General features: G+C 43.5%; 1 protein-coding gene across 1 annotated transcript in view; it reads right to left on the bottom strand.

Annotated features, from left to right (window-relative positions):
- Positions 1-15,381, bottom strand: part of ITGA8 (integrin subunit alpha 8) — a 144,437-nt gene that overhangs the window by 91,715 nt on the left and 37,341 nt on the right. The window contains exons 6-8 of the mRNA XM_018566262.1: positions 11,076-11,121; positions 7,479-7,604; positions 501-545 (exon numbers count right to left, since the gene is read on the bottom strand). Of these exons, the coding sequence (XP_018421764.1) occupies positions 501-545; positions 7,479-7,604; positions 11,076-11,121 (217 nt within the window). The remainder of the gene's footprint in view (positions 1-500; positions 546-7,478; positions 7,605-11,075; positions 11,122-15,381) is intronic.

The following is a 15,381-nucleotide window of genomic DNA, read 5'->3' as shown; positions in this document are numbered from 1 at the left end:
GGGAGGGGGGGGGGGGGGGGAGGGGAGGGAGATAGAGAGGAGAGGGGGAGAGAGAGAGAGAGATACAGAGAGAGAGGGAGAGAGAGAGATGAGATACAGAGAGAGAGGGAGAGAGGGAGAGAGAGAGATGAGATACAGAAAGAGAGGGGGAGAGAGAGAGAGACAGAGGTTTTAGATATTCCATGCACAACCACCAACTAATATTTTTGGGCTAGACAAACATGTTCAACACACATCACTAAGTTTATATTTCTGATCCCATTTACATATACAGTATATCTAAGAAGAACATGAAGAGCAGACTGATGCCTCTTTACTCCCTATGCCTGATTTTTTTCCTTCCCCTTCTTTTCACAATAGTAGGCATACTGCCGGCGATAACCCATATTTTAATATTTAATAGGCTTGTAGTTGAGCAGTTATACACAGTACTCTGAATGACGGCAGTATTACAGGAATTATTAGGCAGGCAGGTCTGTGGTCTAATGTTAGTGCATTACCTTGTTCAGAATCATCAGTAAATTCTCCAACAGCCACCGAGTATCCTGTAGAGAGAGACATTAGTATGAGAGACGATCAATCCAGAAGACTTGTTTATAGAGCATCCTATGAAAAACTGATGGCCCCATGGAAGCTAATGGCAGAGCCATATTTATGGGTGCTTCAGCCTTGCATGTTATATATTTTATAATATATAGTAACATAGGAAATACAAGACACTGTGACGGCACCATAAGAGAGCACCCGTTTCCGCCGCGGTTTTAAAAATTAATTTGGTGTTCTTGGTTACATGTGGTTTGCATGCTGGGACTGTGAAAACCACACAGCATTTATTTTCTATTAAAGCCGAAGTTTAATCTGCCCATAGTTTGCCTTCCCTGGTTCCTGCTATTCTCATCATCAACATGCTAATAAAAAAAAAAAACTATAATTTTTTCATGAAGTATTTTATTTTAGACCCAGTGGCATCATCAATGGATCTCTGTGTTTCCCTATGCAGGAAGATTATGGCTGGATGGACTGGCAGGGTGTTGTACATAGCTTATTTAAAACAGGAATGAGTGATGCTGAGTCTCCATGATTGCAAAAACTGAAATCCAATGAATGAACGGGGTGGACCGGGGGCAGTCATGCTGGGAAGGAAAATGCTAGATGATGTTAGGCATCCTCCAGCCAGAAAATGAGGCGGGCTCTATTTGACTTGCTGCAGCTTCTAATGCACTTTATGAGAAGCTCTCAGTGTGCAGTGAAACCAGAGTAAGCAATTCCAGTGTAGGAGAGAAGCCGGTACAACTGTGCAAACTGAAAGGAAGGCCGGAGCTCCAATCTAACCGGAAGGGAACATGCTTCAGCCTGCATTTTGCTAAACATTAAACCCACAGAAATGTATAGATACAAACTGTACCATCAAGTACAATGATACAGACATCCCCTTAATGTTTCTGTGCTGGCCTTTTTCTTACCACCAAAGAGTAGACATTTTTTATTATTTTAGTGAGTGAGCAAGAGCTACTGTAGGACCTCTAGCAACATTTTATTACTGGGAACAAAAATGACTTAAGAGCCCCACACCTAAGAGTCTAGAGTCCAAGGGTATTTATTCCAAGAGAACAAGCCAACATGTTTCTGGGGCCAGGTTGCCTTCATCTCGGTTTAGAATGCTGTGGAAACTGGAGGAACACAATTTAATGTGAATGAATGGAAAAAAAACAAATATCTGTCAATTACTGCTGAAAAGGTGACTCCAGCAGATGGTGGTCATTGCTGTCTATGCATATTTTGGGAGATTTTTTTTCATTTCCTATCAATCTGATGGGTGTCACACCAAGAAGGAAGTGAGGGTAAATCCCCCCAAGAGGGACACTGCAATACACATAATTTTTTATTAGAGGAAGGTTTAGAACCACTGTCAGGGTTTTCTTTCTTTTTGTGTCCCATTAGGTAAGTTTCCTCTCATGTCCTGTCTAGGAAATGAGGGGAAATATTTTTAATATTTTTAATGGGGACACACTAAACTCAGGAGTTAAATCTTAAAAATGCATTCAAGTACCTCAGCTATTAACAAAAAATGTATCTTATTTGTGTATCACTCGGCTGTAGATCCTCAAATCATCTCTGAATTGGTGCTGACACGGTCCTTCCTTCTGGAGGGGGAGTACTTTTGTTCCCCATGGTCCCTGTGTGTGTTGTAGTGTAGTTACCACTCCAAGCTCACTCCGGTGATGGACTACAATCTCAATACAAATGAGTAAACTAAACATGAGATTGTTGTCTATCACAGGAGTGAGCTTGGAGTGGTAACTACACTACAACACACACAGGGACAATTTAACTGTTCATATATTCTCTATAATTTTTACACAGATGTATAATAATATATGTGACAATGTACAGGCCAATTAAGGCATCAAAGCTCTTTCCTAATTACACCTCAGTGCCTGGTTCTAATTACTTCTATTATAGTGTAGTATGGATGGCCCACGTCGCAGCAGGCCCCACATTCTGCCCTAACAGTTCCAAAACTCGGAGATTTAAAGTGAACATGACTGAAAACTAGGAAGCTGTAGGTTTTAATTTGCCTCACCAGCAAGTGGTGTAGCAGCTATTTACATATCAAATTAACCTCCATCCTGCCTGAGCATACAAGGGGAGACACTCAACGAAATGTTCAGGTCAGATAAAATGGCCAAGAGCCATCGAGGACTCCTGATTACAGCAACAAGACCCAGTAAACACATCTCGCAATGTTACACATTAGACCGGACGGTGAATGGATGAAATGAGGGAACTGTTTATTGTAATACAGAAAATTGTCCCGTATTCTCTGTCTCAGGGGTAAGCGTGTAATTTTATAGAAGCAGCAATGTCAAATCACATGAAACATCATTGACGTCTGTCAAGGGGCAAGACGGGCTGCAGTAGAGGATATTAAGATAATTACCTGTCCAGTGGATTGATTTGCAGCCTATAATGTTACAGTTGTATCCGCCTGCAAGCTCTAAATATTTTAAGCCTCGTCTATCAATGTGTAGTTTCTAAGAACTGAAAATCTAATTGATAATAAATTATTGGACTGGTTTAGAATAACCGTGCCATGTCCCCAGTTGGAACCTACTATAAATAGTCCATTAAAGTAGAGTTAAACACTCTGTTTTTTTTTAGCATATATCTACTGCTAGCAAGCAGTAGATATATGCAAAAACATTTGAGAAAATAAAAAAAGTTACCAAAAACCTAATTACTTACCTTTGTCACCGCTGCTCGCTCCCGTCTAAAGATCTGGAGCTTCTCGAGCGGCCGAGCAGGATGATGGGGCGGGCCCATCTTTGGCCGGAAGAAGAGGAGAGACACGGTGAAGGTGAATGCACGCAGCTGTGAGCATGCATGTCAGACTGACACCGTGGGACCCCAGGAGTCTGCGCTGAATCAGAGACCGGCATCAGTGCTGGGGGGACTTCTCAATACAAGTGGAAGGAAGAAGATAATCGGATCAAGAGGCATCATTTAAGGTAAGTCCTTAAAGCAGCATGGGTGGGGGGAGGAAAATATTTGTGACTTTAATGTCACTTTAAGAAAACTCATTTAAAGTGATGTACCGTTGCTACCTAACTCCAACTACAGTCTCAAACTATATACTAGGGATGCACCGTTACCGATACTAGTATCGGTATGGGTGTAGATGCCGAGTATTTGGGCTAGCATGAGCACTCGCCCTAATGCTCCGATGCCTAGCCCGATACTCCTGACTGGTGAGGAAGCCTGTCAATCATCCAATCGGCCAATTAGCGGGAGAAGAGGTCAGAATGGAGCAGATGACTAGGCTGTGACACGGAGTGGCTGAAGCAGACGGAGAAGATGGCACGACACGACACAGCAGGTTAGTAAAGTCACAGATATTTTTGATGTTGTTGCTTTATGCCAATAAAAAGGTTTGTACAGAATGAAGCTGTAATGGCAAAACATGCTGGGGGGAAGAAGTCATGTCATACATACAGTACTCTGGTTGTTTGCAGAACACAAATTAACGTAGGGGACGGGAAGAGACTTAATTTGTTGTCACTTGTCTGAGATCACTGCAATCTGCGAGCAGACGCACTCTTGGGAATTGTAGTTCTGAGATAGAGAAAAACAATGCAGGTACATGCAGAGTAAACTACAGTCCCCAGGTGGCTTGAGGGACTGAGAGAGAACTGTGTGGTTTAGCCCCTTTTGAAGTGCAGGGAGATCTGCTTTCACTCCCCAGGTTGCGGGACACGTGTAAAGAGGTAGCTGATTTGCTGCTGTCAAGAGAGCTGCTGAGGTTGTGGGGGACAGCAGCAGACATCAACAGTGAACAGAGAAAGTGGACACAGGGAGATCTATCTGATACATGACCTGGTCCTTTAAGAAAAAGTATCGGTAATTGGTATCGGCGAGTACTTGATCAAAAGTATCGGTACTCGTACTCGGTCTTAAAAAAGTGGTATCGGTGCATCCCTAGTAATGACTCTCTGCCTGGCTTCCTCATAGGTCGGGAAGCTGGCCAATCAGGAAGCCGACGGCAAGTTATTACAAGGCGCCCGCCTTCCTGATTGGCCAGAAAGCCAGCTCCATGCTTTCTCGTCACCTGATGAGGAGGAGGCATGGAGACGGCTTCCCTGCTAATCGGGAAGCTGGATGGCGGCACTTTACACGCCGCATGGCTTCACGGCTAATCAGGACGCCAGGTGGTGAGTCATTACATGCCGCCTGGCTTCCTTAATGGGATTTCCGGTATCGGTATCGGTATTGGTGAGTACTGAAAAAAAAATATCGGTACTCGTACTCGATACCAAAAAAATGGTATTGGTGCGTCCCTACTATATACCTTCTTGCTCTCCTACCTGCTTCCGTGGCTGCAGTAGCCAAGACACCATGCTACATACCTGGTGGACATGTCTTTATCATAATAAAAAATATTTTGCATCCTCAAAGTGGTCGGCATGTTGCGTAAATCAAATGATACGAAACCCCCATATAATCCACTTTAATTCCAGATGGCAATGTAACAAAATAGGAAAAATGCCAAGGGGAGTGAATACTTTTGAAAGCGACTGTATAGGGCATGTGTAAGAACGCGTGTTTTCCCCCAGTCAGCACAGATAGCACGAGAGAGCTTAATCTCATTAAAATCTAGAATAAAATATATTATAAATAAATAAAATATATTTGTCCATCAAAGGCTCAGCCCTTAGGAAACAAGAGTATTAATTTTCTTTTGCTAAATGCAATTATCATTTGTATATTTTCCTTGTTAATAAACAGTCAGATGCTTCTCTGCAGGAGATTATGCGGGACATGGAACTATCTCTCCTATATAAATAAACCATATTGTTGAGATGAGGACAACCCTCTGAGGAAGGGCATATCTCAATGGACCATATCCTGTTTATACAACACATAACGGCAACCGCTGTGATACATTCTATAGGCAGCAGCGTCTCACCGTCCTGGATTCACTTTTCTCTGTCCTGCAGGAAAATTCCACGTTTCCTCAAGCAGAACTCCAAACTTCTTTTATGTAACTGTTGAAACGTAATTCACGATTGAAATAAATGAGGAGAATACACAATCTCCACTCTACTGTTTACATTTTAATGATATCATGGCCTATTAGTTTTTGTTATCCTATGGCAAATTGAAGAACCCGTGTTCTTATCACGCAGGGACTCCACGGTTTTATCTTTTTTCTTTTTAATCAGATAGTTTTGATTGAAGGTGTTTAATTACAGATATTTTGTTCAAAAAGAAAAGACACAGAGAAAAGAGATCGGAATTCTCAAAATACAGCGAATGCCTGAACAGTGTACACCGGTCAGCCATACCATTATGACCACCCGCCTAATATTGAGATGTCCCCCTTTTGCCACCAAAACAGCCCTGACCCACCGAGCATGGACTCCACTAGCCCTTTGAAGGTATGCTGTGGTATCCCGGCGTGGACACTATCTGCAAGGAGTTTGCATGTTTTCCATGAGCTTGTGTAGGTTTCCTCCTGGTACCCCGATTTGCTCCCACACTCCAAAGACATGGTGGTAGGTTAATTGTCTCTAAATTGGCCCTCCTATGTATGTGAGAAAGGGACTTTAGACTGTAAGCTCCTTGAGGGCAGGGACTGATGTAAATGTGCACTACGTAAAGCGCTGTGTAGATTGTCAGCGCAATTTAAATACTTGTAATCAATAAATATCCACCAAGCCATTTGACCTACAGGAGCTCTTCTATTGGATTGGGCTAGACAAGCCAGACTTTGTTCCCCACGTGCATCAGTGAGCCTTGGTCACCCATGAACATGTCGCCAGTTCACCGTTTTGTTTTTTCCTTGGACCACTTTTGGTAGGTCCTGATCAATGCAGACCGGGAACATCTTACCAGAGCTGCAGTTTTGGAGTTGCTCTGACCCAGTTATCTAGCCACCACAACTTGGCCCTTGTCAAAGTGGCTCAAATCCTTACACTTGCCCATTTTTTGTGCCTCCAACACATCAACTTCAGGGACAAAATGTTCACTTGTTGCCTAATATATCCCCACAGCTCCAGGTGCCATTGAAGTGAGAAAATCTATGTCAATCAATCACCTGTCAGTGGTCATAACGATATAGATGATAGGTGTATATTACACGTGTAGCATCAAATCAACATCAAATTGGGCAAACACTGGTAGATTTTCAGATGAACTTTCATCAGAAACTTGACAAATGTCATTCAAAATTTTGTCTAATTTTATCATTCGATTTTGGAAATTAAGGGAATTTCCCGGGGAAAAAAAACACATTCACTGTAAGAATTGCGTTCATTCAAGATAACTTTTCCATTCTGCTTCTTTCATTTTTTTTCATCAGTACGGTCAAAACCGATTGTCGATTTCACTCCATTAACCATTAAAGAGGAATTCCAAGAATCTAAAAAACTTACCCTTGCAGTAGAGCTACTATAAGGGTTATATAAAGCAGATATCCTGATCCTTGGGACTGCTGGATAGCTAGATCGGTCCCCACAGCCTCTTCTCCCCGGGCTCTGGCAGTCAAAGGACCGCTGCCCGCATGTAATTGCTCATGCTGTGATACAATCGCTCCTGGAAGCAGATTGTCTGCATACAGGAGCAATTTTCTGCAGGTAATTGCAGAAAGAGCAGACACATGTGAATGGCTGAGAGGAGACAGCTGTTTGCATGCAATTGCAATTTGCAAGGCTTACCCAACTAGCATCATTTACAAGTATGAATGGGGCCCAACAACACTGGTCCTCCATAGACACAGTACAGTAAGTAAGCGTTGTCACCCTATGACAGGAAGTGTATTATTGGCAGGATCACAGGTGAAAATAAAGGGGGAAAAAAGCCTGAAAGTAGAAAACGAATGCAGCCACCACAACTATAGAGTGGTAATCCCCAACATATTGCAATATATGACATTTCTGCTCTTAGGTTTATATACAGAGTAATATACTTTACAGTCTTACCTAGATAGCTGTCGTCATAGTTGGAGTCAGCAACTTTGGTCCTTCTCTCTCCAGCCACTTCCCGCAAGATGGCCCTGAAGGAATACCCCTTAATGATTTCGGCAATGCTGACACTGAAGACCTGTCCTGAAATGAAAAAATAATTGTTTCAAGAAACCTTGTAATAAAAATAATCAGTTTTACATAAATGAATACAAAATAACTATAAACAAGTTCCTTATGCAAAGAACAAGTTTGTCACCTAGGGGCACGCAAGCCTGGGCATAGGCCAAAGTCTCGACTCTGTCTACTAACCTTCCCCGGACACCGCTGTATGTTTAATGCTGGATGGGGTAATGTCAGGGCAGAACAGCTACGAGGGAAATAAATGTCCCGGCTTGAACTGTGAAATGTTCATACGTAGCAGAGCATGATATTCTGTATCAAGGTTATCAGCTCACTGGAAGGAAGTGATGTCACCGCAGATCAAGACGTGCCTTCTGCACCACTGAGATCATTTATATTAATTAACTGATTGGAACCCAAGACCTTAGGCTCAAGGCTTAAAACAAGCTCATAGCTAAAAACATTTAGTATAATGTACAATGGAAAGATTCTTAGGCTTTGTTACAATGTATAAAAATAAGCCCTCTAATCTGTCCATGTATTAAATTCACCTAAATCACCTTTCTTCCCCATTCTGAGGCTTGGTTTGAACTTCAGCAGATCGTCTGGACTAGGGATGCACCAATGCCGATACTAGTATCAGTGCCGATACCGAGTATTTGGGTAAGTACTTGTAGTCGCCGAAATGCTCCGATACCTTCCCTGATACCGAAACTACTGGTCAGAGGGAGAGTGCCACGAGAGAATATGGAGCCGGCTTTCCAGCCAATCGGGAAGCCGAGCGGCAGGTAATGACCCGCCTCCCAGCTACCTGATTGGCTGGGAAGCCGACTCCATGCTACCGGTATTGGTACTCGGTATTGGCGAGTACCGAAGTATAAATATCGGTACTCCTACCTGATACTGAAAAACCGGTATCGGTGCATCCTTAGTCTTGACCATGTCCACATGTCTAAATTCATTGAGTTGCTGCCATTTGATTGGCTGATTAGATATTTGTGTTAACGGTCAGTTGAATAGGTGTACCTAATAAAGCATCCAGGGAGTGTATGTTGGATAAATCTTGGATACATAAACAAAATCTTTAGATTATGATTTTGCTTAAAGGTAGCCTCTAACTTTTAAATTCCGGGTAGAGTGTCCTTTTAAATGTACTACGTTTTCTGTTCACACTGTCATCTGATTCTGCACATCCTCTGGTTTACGTTTATTCCCTTTTATCCCTTCAATTCCTCTCAGAGCTCAGCCAATTAACTAAGCTGACCTGTTTAAATGGGAGCCCATTATAAACCTCACATCTGTTTTCCTTTTATGACCGGAAATCTATAAACAGCTACAAAAAAAAAACAAACCCTATCGTCGTTAGACCTGCAGAGAGTTCTCCATGATTGTACCCTACAGGTGGAAGTAATAACGCATTGTTAATAAAGGACATCGTCTACACTGATTTAATTTTACTAAGTCAGCTTGGCTCCGGAAAGACATGGCGTTCATCCTAATGTTATATTTCATATTGTTGCCTATAATTACAATCAACTTTAAATCTAGTATATAGAGTGACGGGTTATATGGCTCACAAAACTTGCAGATCTGCTGACTGATGCTCTTTAATTTGTTTTATAGATGACATGTGGCACGTTCCAGAATGCTTGATTACAATGGTGGTGGGTAATGAAATATAGGGGCATAAACGCAGCTCAAGCTGGCCATACGTGTAAGCTGGGTACACAGCGATAGGCAGGTTCCTGACAGACCAATCTCCGATTGAGTCCTTCTTCTCATTGCACTGCAACGCACCACCATGTGTCTACCGTGCATTGAGGGGTGTTTTAAAAAGCAGGTCATGCACTTTTTTTTTTATCAATTGAGGTGCATTGGCAGCCATTCATAATGCATGGGTTGTCTTAAAGCAAAGCATGTTAATGCATGTCATTATGCATGTTAACACAATGGAATGCCTACATATGAATGGACCCTAAAATATGAGTATACATACACTAATGTGGACAAGTTAGAATACCCAAACGGTGCTTGCAGCTGATTGGCTTTAACCATGTTTCGCCTGACAATTTTCCAACATTTCCCTTTGACAAAAGTCAAAAGGCCACCCATAGATTGAATTCCTGCTGAATTTGCCAAAAATTGATCTGTGGCTTTATAGAGAGGCTAACAGAGTGGATGAGGTTAATCCACTCTGCCAGGCTATTGTATTCTGACAGCGGCGGATGTGCCATTGTCAGAGTACCCATACACTGACTACCACTGATTGACTGCAGTCACTGCTCGGCTGAGAATTCTCAGACCAGCTCCCTGGAGTGGTGCCAAATATACACACGCTGGGTGACCACATTAGTGTGTGTATAGCCATTTTTTTACAGTCCATTCACATTTCGGTATTCCATTGGGTTATCACCCATTATGACATGCGATAATATGTGTTGCGTTAAAGCAGTCTATCCATGCTAAATGAGCTGCCCATGCACCACAACAGATGAGAAAAAGTACTGGACCCTCATTTTACAACAAAGTACACCACAATGCATTGTATAAGTGTTGTGGTGCACTGTACTGCATTATGCATTGGCAACCAACATCACCTGTTGCCATGAGCTGGGTGGGATGCCAGCCAGAGCATCCCAGAGTGCTAAGAGCTGGCCGATGAGATATGTATGGCCCTTACACATCGCCCCGCCAGGCTCTTAGCAACTTGGGACGCTCTGGCTGGTGTCCTCCCCAGCTTCTGGCAACCGGTGATGTCACTGTTTGCCAGTAGCTAGACAGGACGCCAGAGGCACACTTTTTTGTAGCTACGCCTCTGGGCAGGGTTCAGTTATCCTTAAAGCCAAGTTTCCTAATCTGCTCCAGGTCAGTGACCAAGGAAGCTTTGAAGACAAGAGGTCGGCATGACAGCCAGAAATCTAGCATTCTGAGGAACAGATCAGCCATATTTTTCTCATGACAGGCTTCCTTTCATGATAATACTATAAAGATTAGATTTTCTTCTCTAGAAATCCATCGCCATGAATAAAATGTGTCTCTTGTGATCAATTTTTAAACATAAACTATATCCCTTCAAATGTGCTTTCCATCACACTGCGCAGACCAGGCCAACCGACCCAACCAAACAGCTTCAACAGCTGACGCAGAGCCGGCCAAATAGGTTTCTGTAAATAAAAGATGCCTTAAAGGGATTACATTCTACATGAGATGTTCTGTCTTCTCTTGTCAAACTATTACTGTAACCATTAGAGTGTTTCCTAAACACATAGTAACAAGAACCGTGTGAATAGAGCAGTTTTTAAAGTTATCGCATTTATTCCAAATCCAGATATGACCTCACCTCCCTGGAATGCACAAAAAAAACTGGACAGCAGGAGTACTGTATATAAGACATGACATTGTGAAATGCGTGCGAATGGCGTTGAGGATGAATGTCGCTAGAAGTAACAAGTGTGATCAATGTAGTGCCGGATCCGGCTGCATCAATCTTACCTTGCCAGTAATAGCTGCCGGGTCCTCCCAAAGCGAGGTCTCCATTCTAGACAGAAGACAAATGACATCCATTAATACTTTGCATGTGTAAACTGTCCGAGAGTTCCAAACTAAAGTGTTCCTGACAGTATTAGAGTTACAGAAGAGACGGCGAAGGATAATGTGCTACTGTTATATGTCAGGTCCAAGACGCTACACAACGTCTGGAGTGAAGGAAATTAGAAGTTTTCCAGCTATAGGACTATATTTAAAGGCAACGTCCATGAAAAAAGGTAGGTACACTTCTATGCCACAATACAAAAAGCTGAATTCCAGGTAAATACAGTATATTTATATATACTTAGATTGGTCCACCTTGGCCTAGTGTATATATACATATTTTATACCTGGTTGGGTCACGGGGATCCTGTAAAACACTGTAAATGCCTGAGCTCCTATACAGTAGTGCAGTGATTCGCAACCTTTCTAGGGCCGGAACCCCTTGGTAACATTTGCCAAGTTGTGGTGACCCCCAACCGTAAAATTTAGGGATGCACCAATACTAGTATCTATGTGGGCTCTCGGGAGGCTATGCGGGCTCTCAGGTGGCTAGTGGGACTCTCTGTTGGCGTCCAGTGCGGGCTCTGTGGTGCTTATTGCGTACTCTGTGGTTATCAAGCACTCACCTCCCCTCACTCCTGCCTGATCCCCTCTCTCTGATCCTCTTTGGCCACTGCTGCTGCAGCGCCATCTAGGAGAACTGACACTGCTGCGCTAGGAGGAGGCTGAGGAGCCTCTTACCTAGAGCAGCACAAGGCATGTGGGGACCCCCTCAACTGTGGGGTGCGACCCACTTTTGGGTCACGACCCACTGGTTGAGAACCACTGCAGTAGTGCTCTACAGCGATCATCTGGGTCCTGCATGCCACCGTGCTGAGCGACTTCATCTCTGCTGCGAAAACCGGCACTGTGACCATTTAGTGAACGCCTAATATTTTTAGCCACAAATATCAGATATTCTCTGATTGGATGAGAGGCGTATTGTGATGCCATCACCCCTTGTCTAATCATAGAACGCCTAGTATTTATTTAGGAAAATACGATGCATTTGCCGAATGGCACTGTGTTTCTGCTGTAAAAACTCGGCACAGTGGCCATTTAGTGAACATCTACAGTAGTATTCTTATCAATGAATACTATATGTTTTCTAATTGGATGAGGGGTTTGATGCCACCGCCCCTTATCCAATTATAGAACACCTAGTATTCATTGATGAAAAAACTAGTCATTTTCTGAATGGCTGCTGTTCTGAGCGACTTTCCCTCTGCTGTAAAAACTCGGCACAGTGGCCATTTAGTGAACACCTACAGTAGTATTTTTATCAATGAATACTAGACATTTTCTGATTGGATGAGGGGCAGATCCTGATGCCACTGCCCCTTGTCCAATCATAGATCGCCAAGTTTTCATTCATGAAAATACTAAGCGCTTGCTGAATGGCTGCTGTGCTGAGTGACTTCCCCTCTGCTGGTGAAAACACACAGGGTCATTGGCTCGGCACAGTGGTCATTCACTCTGGATTGGGGGACTCTTCTATTAAACTTTTCTATTAGACCCTTCTATTCGGCTTGTCTATTTGGCTTGTCTAAGACCTGTTGGAAGGTTAATTGGCTCCTGTCAAAATTGGCCCTCGAATGTGAGATAGCGTCCTTAGATTGTATGCTTCTTGAGGGCAGGGACTGATGTGAATGTGCAACTATGTAAAGCGCTGCGTAAAATTGTCTGCGCTATATAAATACCAGGGATAATAATAATTTTATTAGACTCTTCTATTAGGCTCTTTTATTAGGCTCTTCTAATAGACTCTTCTACTAGGTTCTTCTACTAGGCTCTTCCATTAGGCTCTTCCATTAGTCTCTTCTACTAGGCTGTCCTTCTAGTCTCTTCTACTCGGCTCTTTTATTAGGCACTTCAGCTAGGCTATTCAGCTAGGCTATTCAGCTAGGCTATTCAGCTAGGCTCTTCTACTTGGCTCTTTTATTAGGCACTTCAACTAGGCTCATCTACTAGGCTCATCTATTAGACTCTTCTGTTAGGCTCTTCTACTAGGTTCTTCTAATAGGCTCTTCTATTAAACTCTTCTACTAGGCTCTTCCATTAGGCTCTTCTATTAGACTCTTCTACTAGGCTCTTCTTCTAGTCTCTTCTATTAGGCTCTTCTACTAGCCTCTTTTATTAGGCACTTCAGCTAGGCTCTTCAGCTAGGCTTTTCTACTAGGCTCTTCTACTAGGCTTTTCAACTAGGCTCTTCCATTATGTTCTTCAACTAGGCTCTTCTATTAGGCTCTTCTACTAGGCTCTTTCATTATGTGCTTCAACTAGGCTCTTCTATAAGGATCTTCTACTAGGCTCTTCTACCAGGCTCTGATACTGTATCGGTTTTAGATTCTTGTGGATAAAACACGTCTCATTACACTTCAATCCATCAAAAGGACTAAAACATGAAGATATTAAAAAATAACCAGAGCCGAGTCGTCGGGATCCTTCTTAAGCCCCATTTGGCACATTTTCCCGACCTGTGTTGCTCAAGTTAAAGAAACCAGAGACAGCCATACATTACCGCTGACATGTAATATAAATACATTGTAGATAAGCGCTGTTAATGTTCTACGGATTCTGTCACTGGGTTCAATATTTTCAGAGCGAGCCAAAGGATGTTGCAGCTGAGAAATTTCAGTGTCACCGGCAGCTGCCAAGCGAGAAAACATTTGCGGCAACCATGAAAAACTCTCTGTTCCATTTTGGAAGCTCAAGGATTTTCAGAAATTGTTTAACTTTATCAGCCAGATTGTAAATGTTTATCTATCACGCGGCTATGGGGAAAACAAGCGACTGGCAACAATGCATCACTCGAGGAATATTTTGTCTACACAGAGGACAAACCTGCATTGACAAGGGATGCACTGCAAAACAAGGGATTGCATAATAAGGCGTTTTAGTGCATTCCAAAAAAAGGGACAGGAAAGATTTATTTAGCATGTTAAGGTGCGCTGGCTGCCCAGTCAGTTAAAATAGAAGTTTAGAATCATAAACTTACCCTTGCAGTGGTGCTTGTTTTAGCTAGGGCAGGGGTAGGCAACCTCGGCACTCCAGCTGTGGTGAAACTCCAAATCCCATCATGCTTCTGCCTCTGGGAGTCATGCCTGTGGCTGGCAGAGTCTTACAATGCCTCATGGGACTTGTAGTTCCACCACAGCTGGAGGGCCGGGATTGCCTACCACTGATCTAGGGGGTAAAAAAAAAAGCTGTTGTACTCACCTGATCTTCAGTCCTGCGGCCAGGGGCGTTCCTGAGGCAGAGTGTCACCTGGAGCGGGTACTGGGTGACATCCCGCAGTGACAGCATTGCACACGTGTGTGACGTCATCGTGCACGCGCGTGATGATATCACACACTGTTACCTCTCAGCAGCTATCATGGTGATGGACGCTGGCAGAGAGCGGAGGGGACATTCATCCAGTGGGATAAGGTATGCCACCGGGTCCCCTCCTCTTTTGAGCACTGTTGGACTATCGGTCCATGATCGAGTGCCCGGGTTTTTTTTTTTTGGGGGGGTGTACCGGGTCCCCTCCTCTTTTGAGCACTGTTGGACTATCGGTCCATGACTGAGTGCCCGGGTTTTTTTTTTTTGGGGGGGTGACACCAAAATGACTGTCAAGTCATTTTAGTATCACCTCTTTATTGGTGTCATCCAGGTGCGGGCTGCACCCTCTGCGCGCAGCCACTGCCTGCGGCCATAAGCACGTGATGAGGTCAGCAGCCTTAGACGACTGGAGCCTGGGGGAGAAGAGGCTTTGGGGACAGGTCTAGCACCCCAGAAGGCCTGAGGATCAGGTAAATCTATCTGCTTTATTTAAGCCCCCTAGTCAAAAACAGCACTTAACCCTTTTTTTTACTTTATTGAAATGCCAAAGTGACGATTCAGTATCCACCTGGGCCCAGAAGAAGTGGGTTGAATGATGCTGGCCATCAAACTGAGGACATTTTTAAAAAAAAAGGTCTGCAGGGGAAATCTCTGGCAGCAGTGTCAGGAGGTTACAGACATATCAGATAATATAAAGAGCAGTAACAGTCTGCAGCAGGTGTTGGCCAACTCTGGCCCTGCAGCTGTTGTGGAACTACAAGTCCCATGAGGCACTGCAAGACTGACAGTTACAAGCATGACCCCCAGAGGCAGAAGCATGTTGAGATTTGTAGTTAAAGCACAGCCAGAGGGCCAGAATTGCCCTCCCCTGCGCTACAGAGTGCAATAATCCCTGCTAGCCAAT

The sequence above is a fragment of the Nanorana parkeri genome, unplaced genomic scaffold (assembly GCF_000935625.1).
Source record: "Nanorana parkeri isolate BGI_ZX_2015 unplaced genomic scaffold, ASM93562v1 scaffold929, whole genome shotgun sequence".
In the NCBI taxonomy this organism is placed as follows: domain Eukaryota; kingdom Metazoa; phylum Chordata; class Amphibia; order Anura; family Dicroglossidae; genus Nanorana; species Nanorana parkeri.
This window is presented reverse-complemented; position numbering and strand designations above follow the sequence as displayed.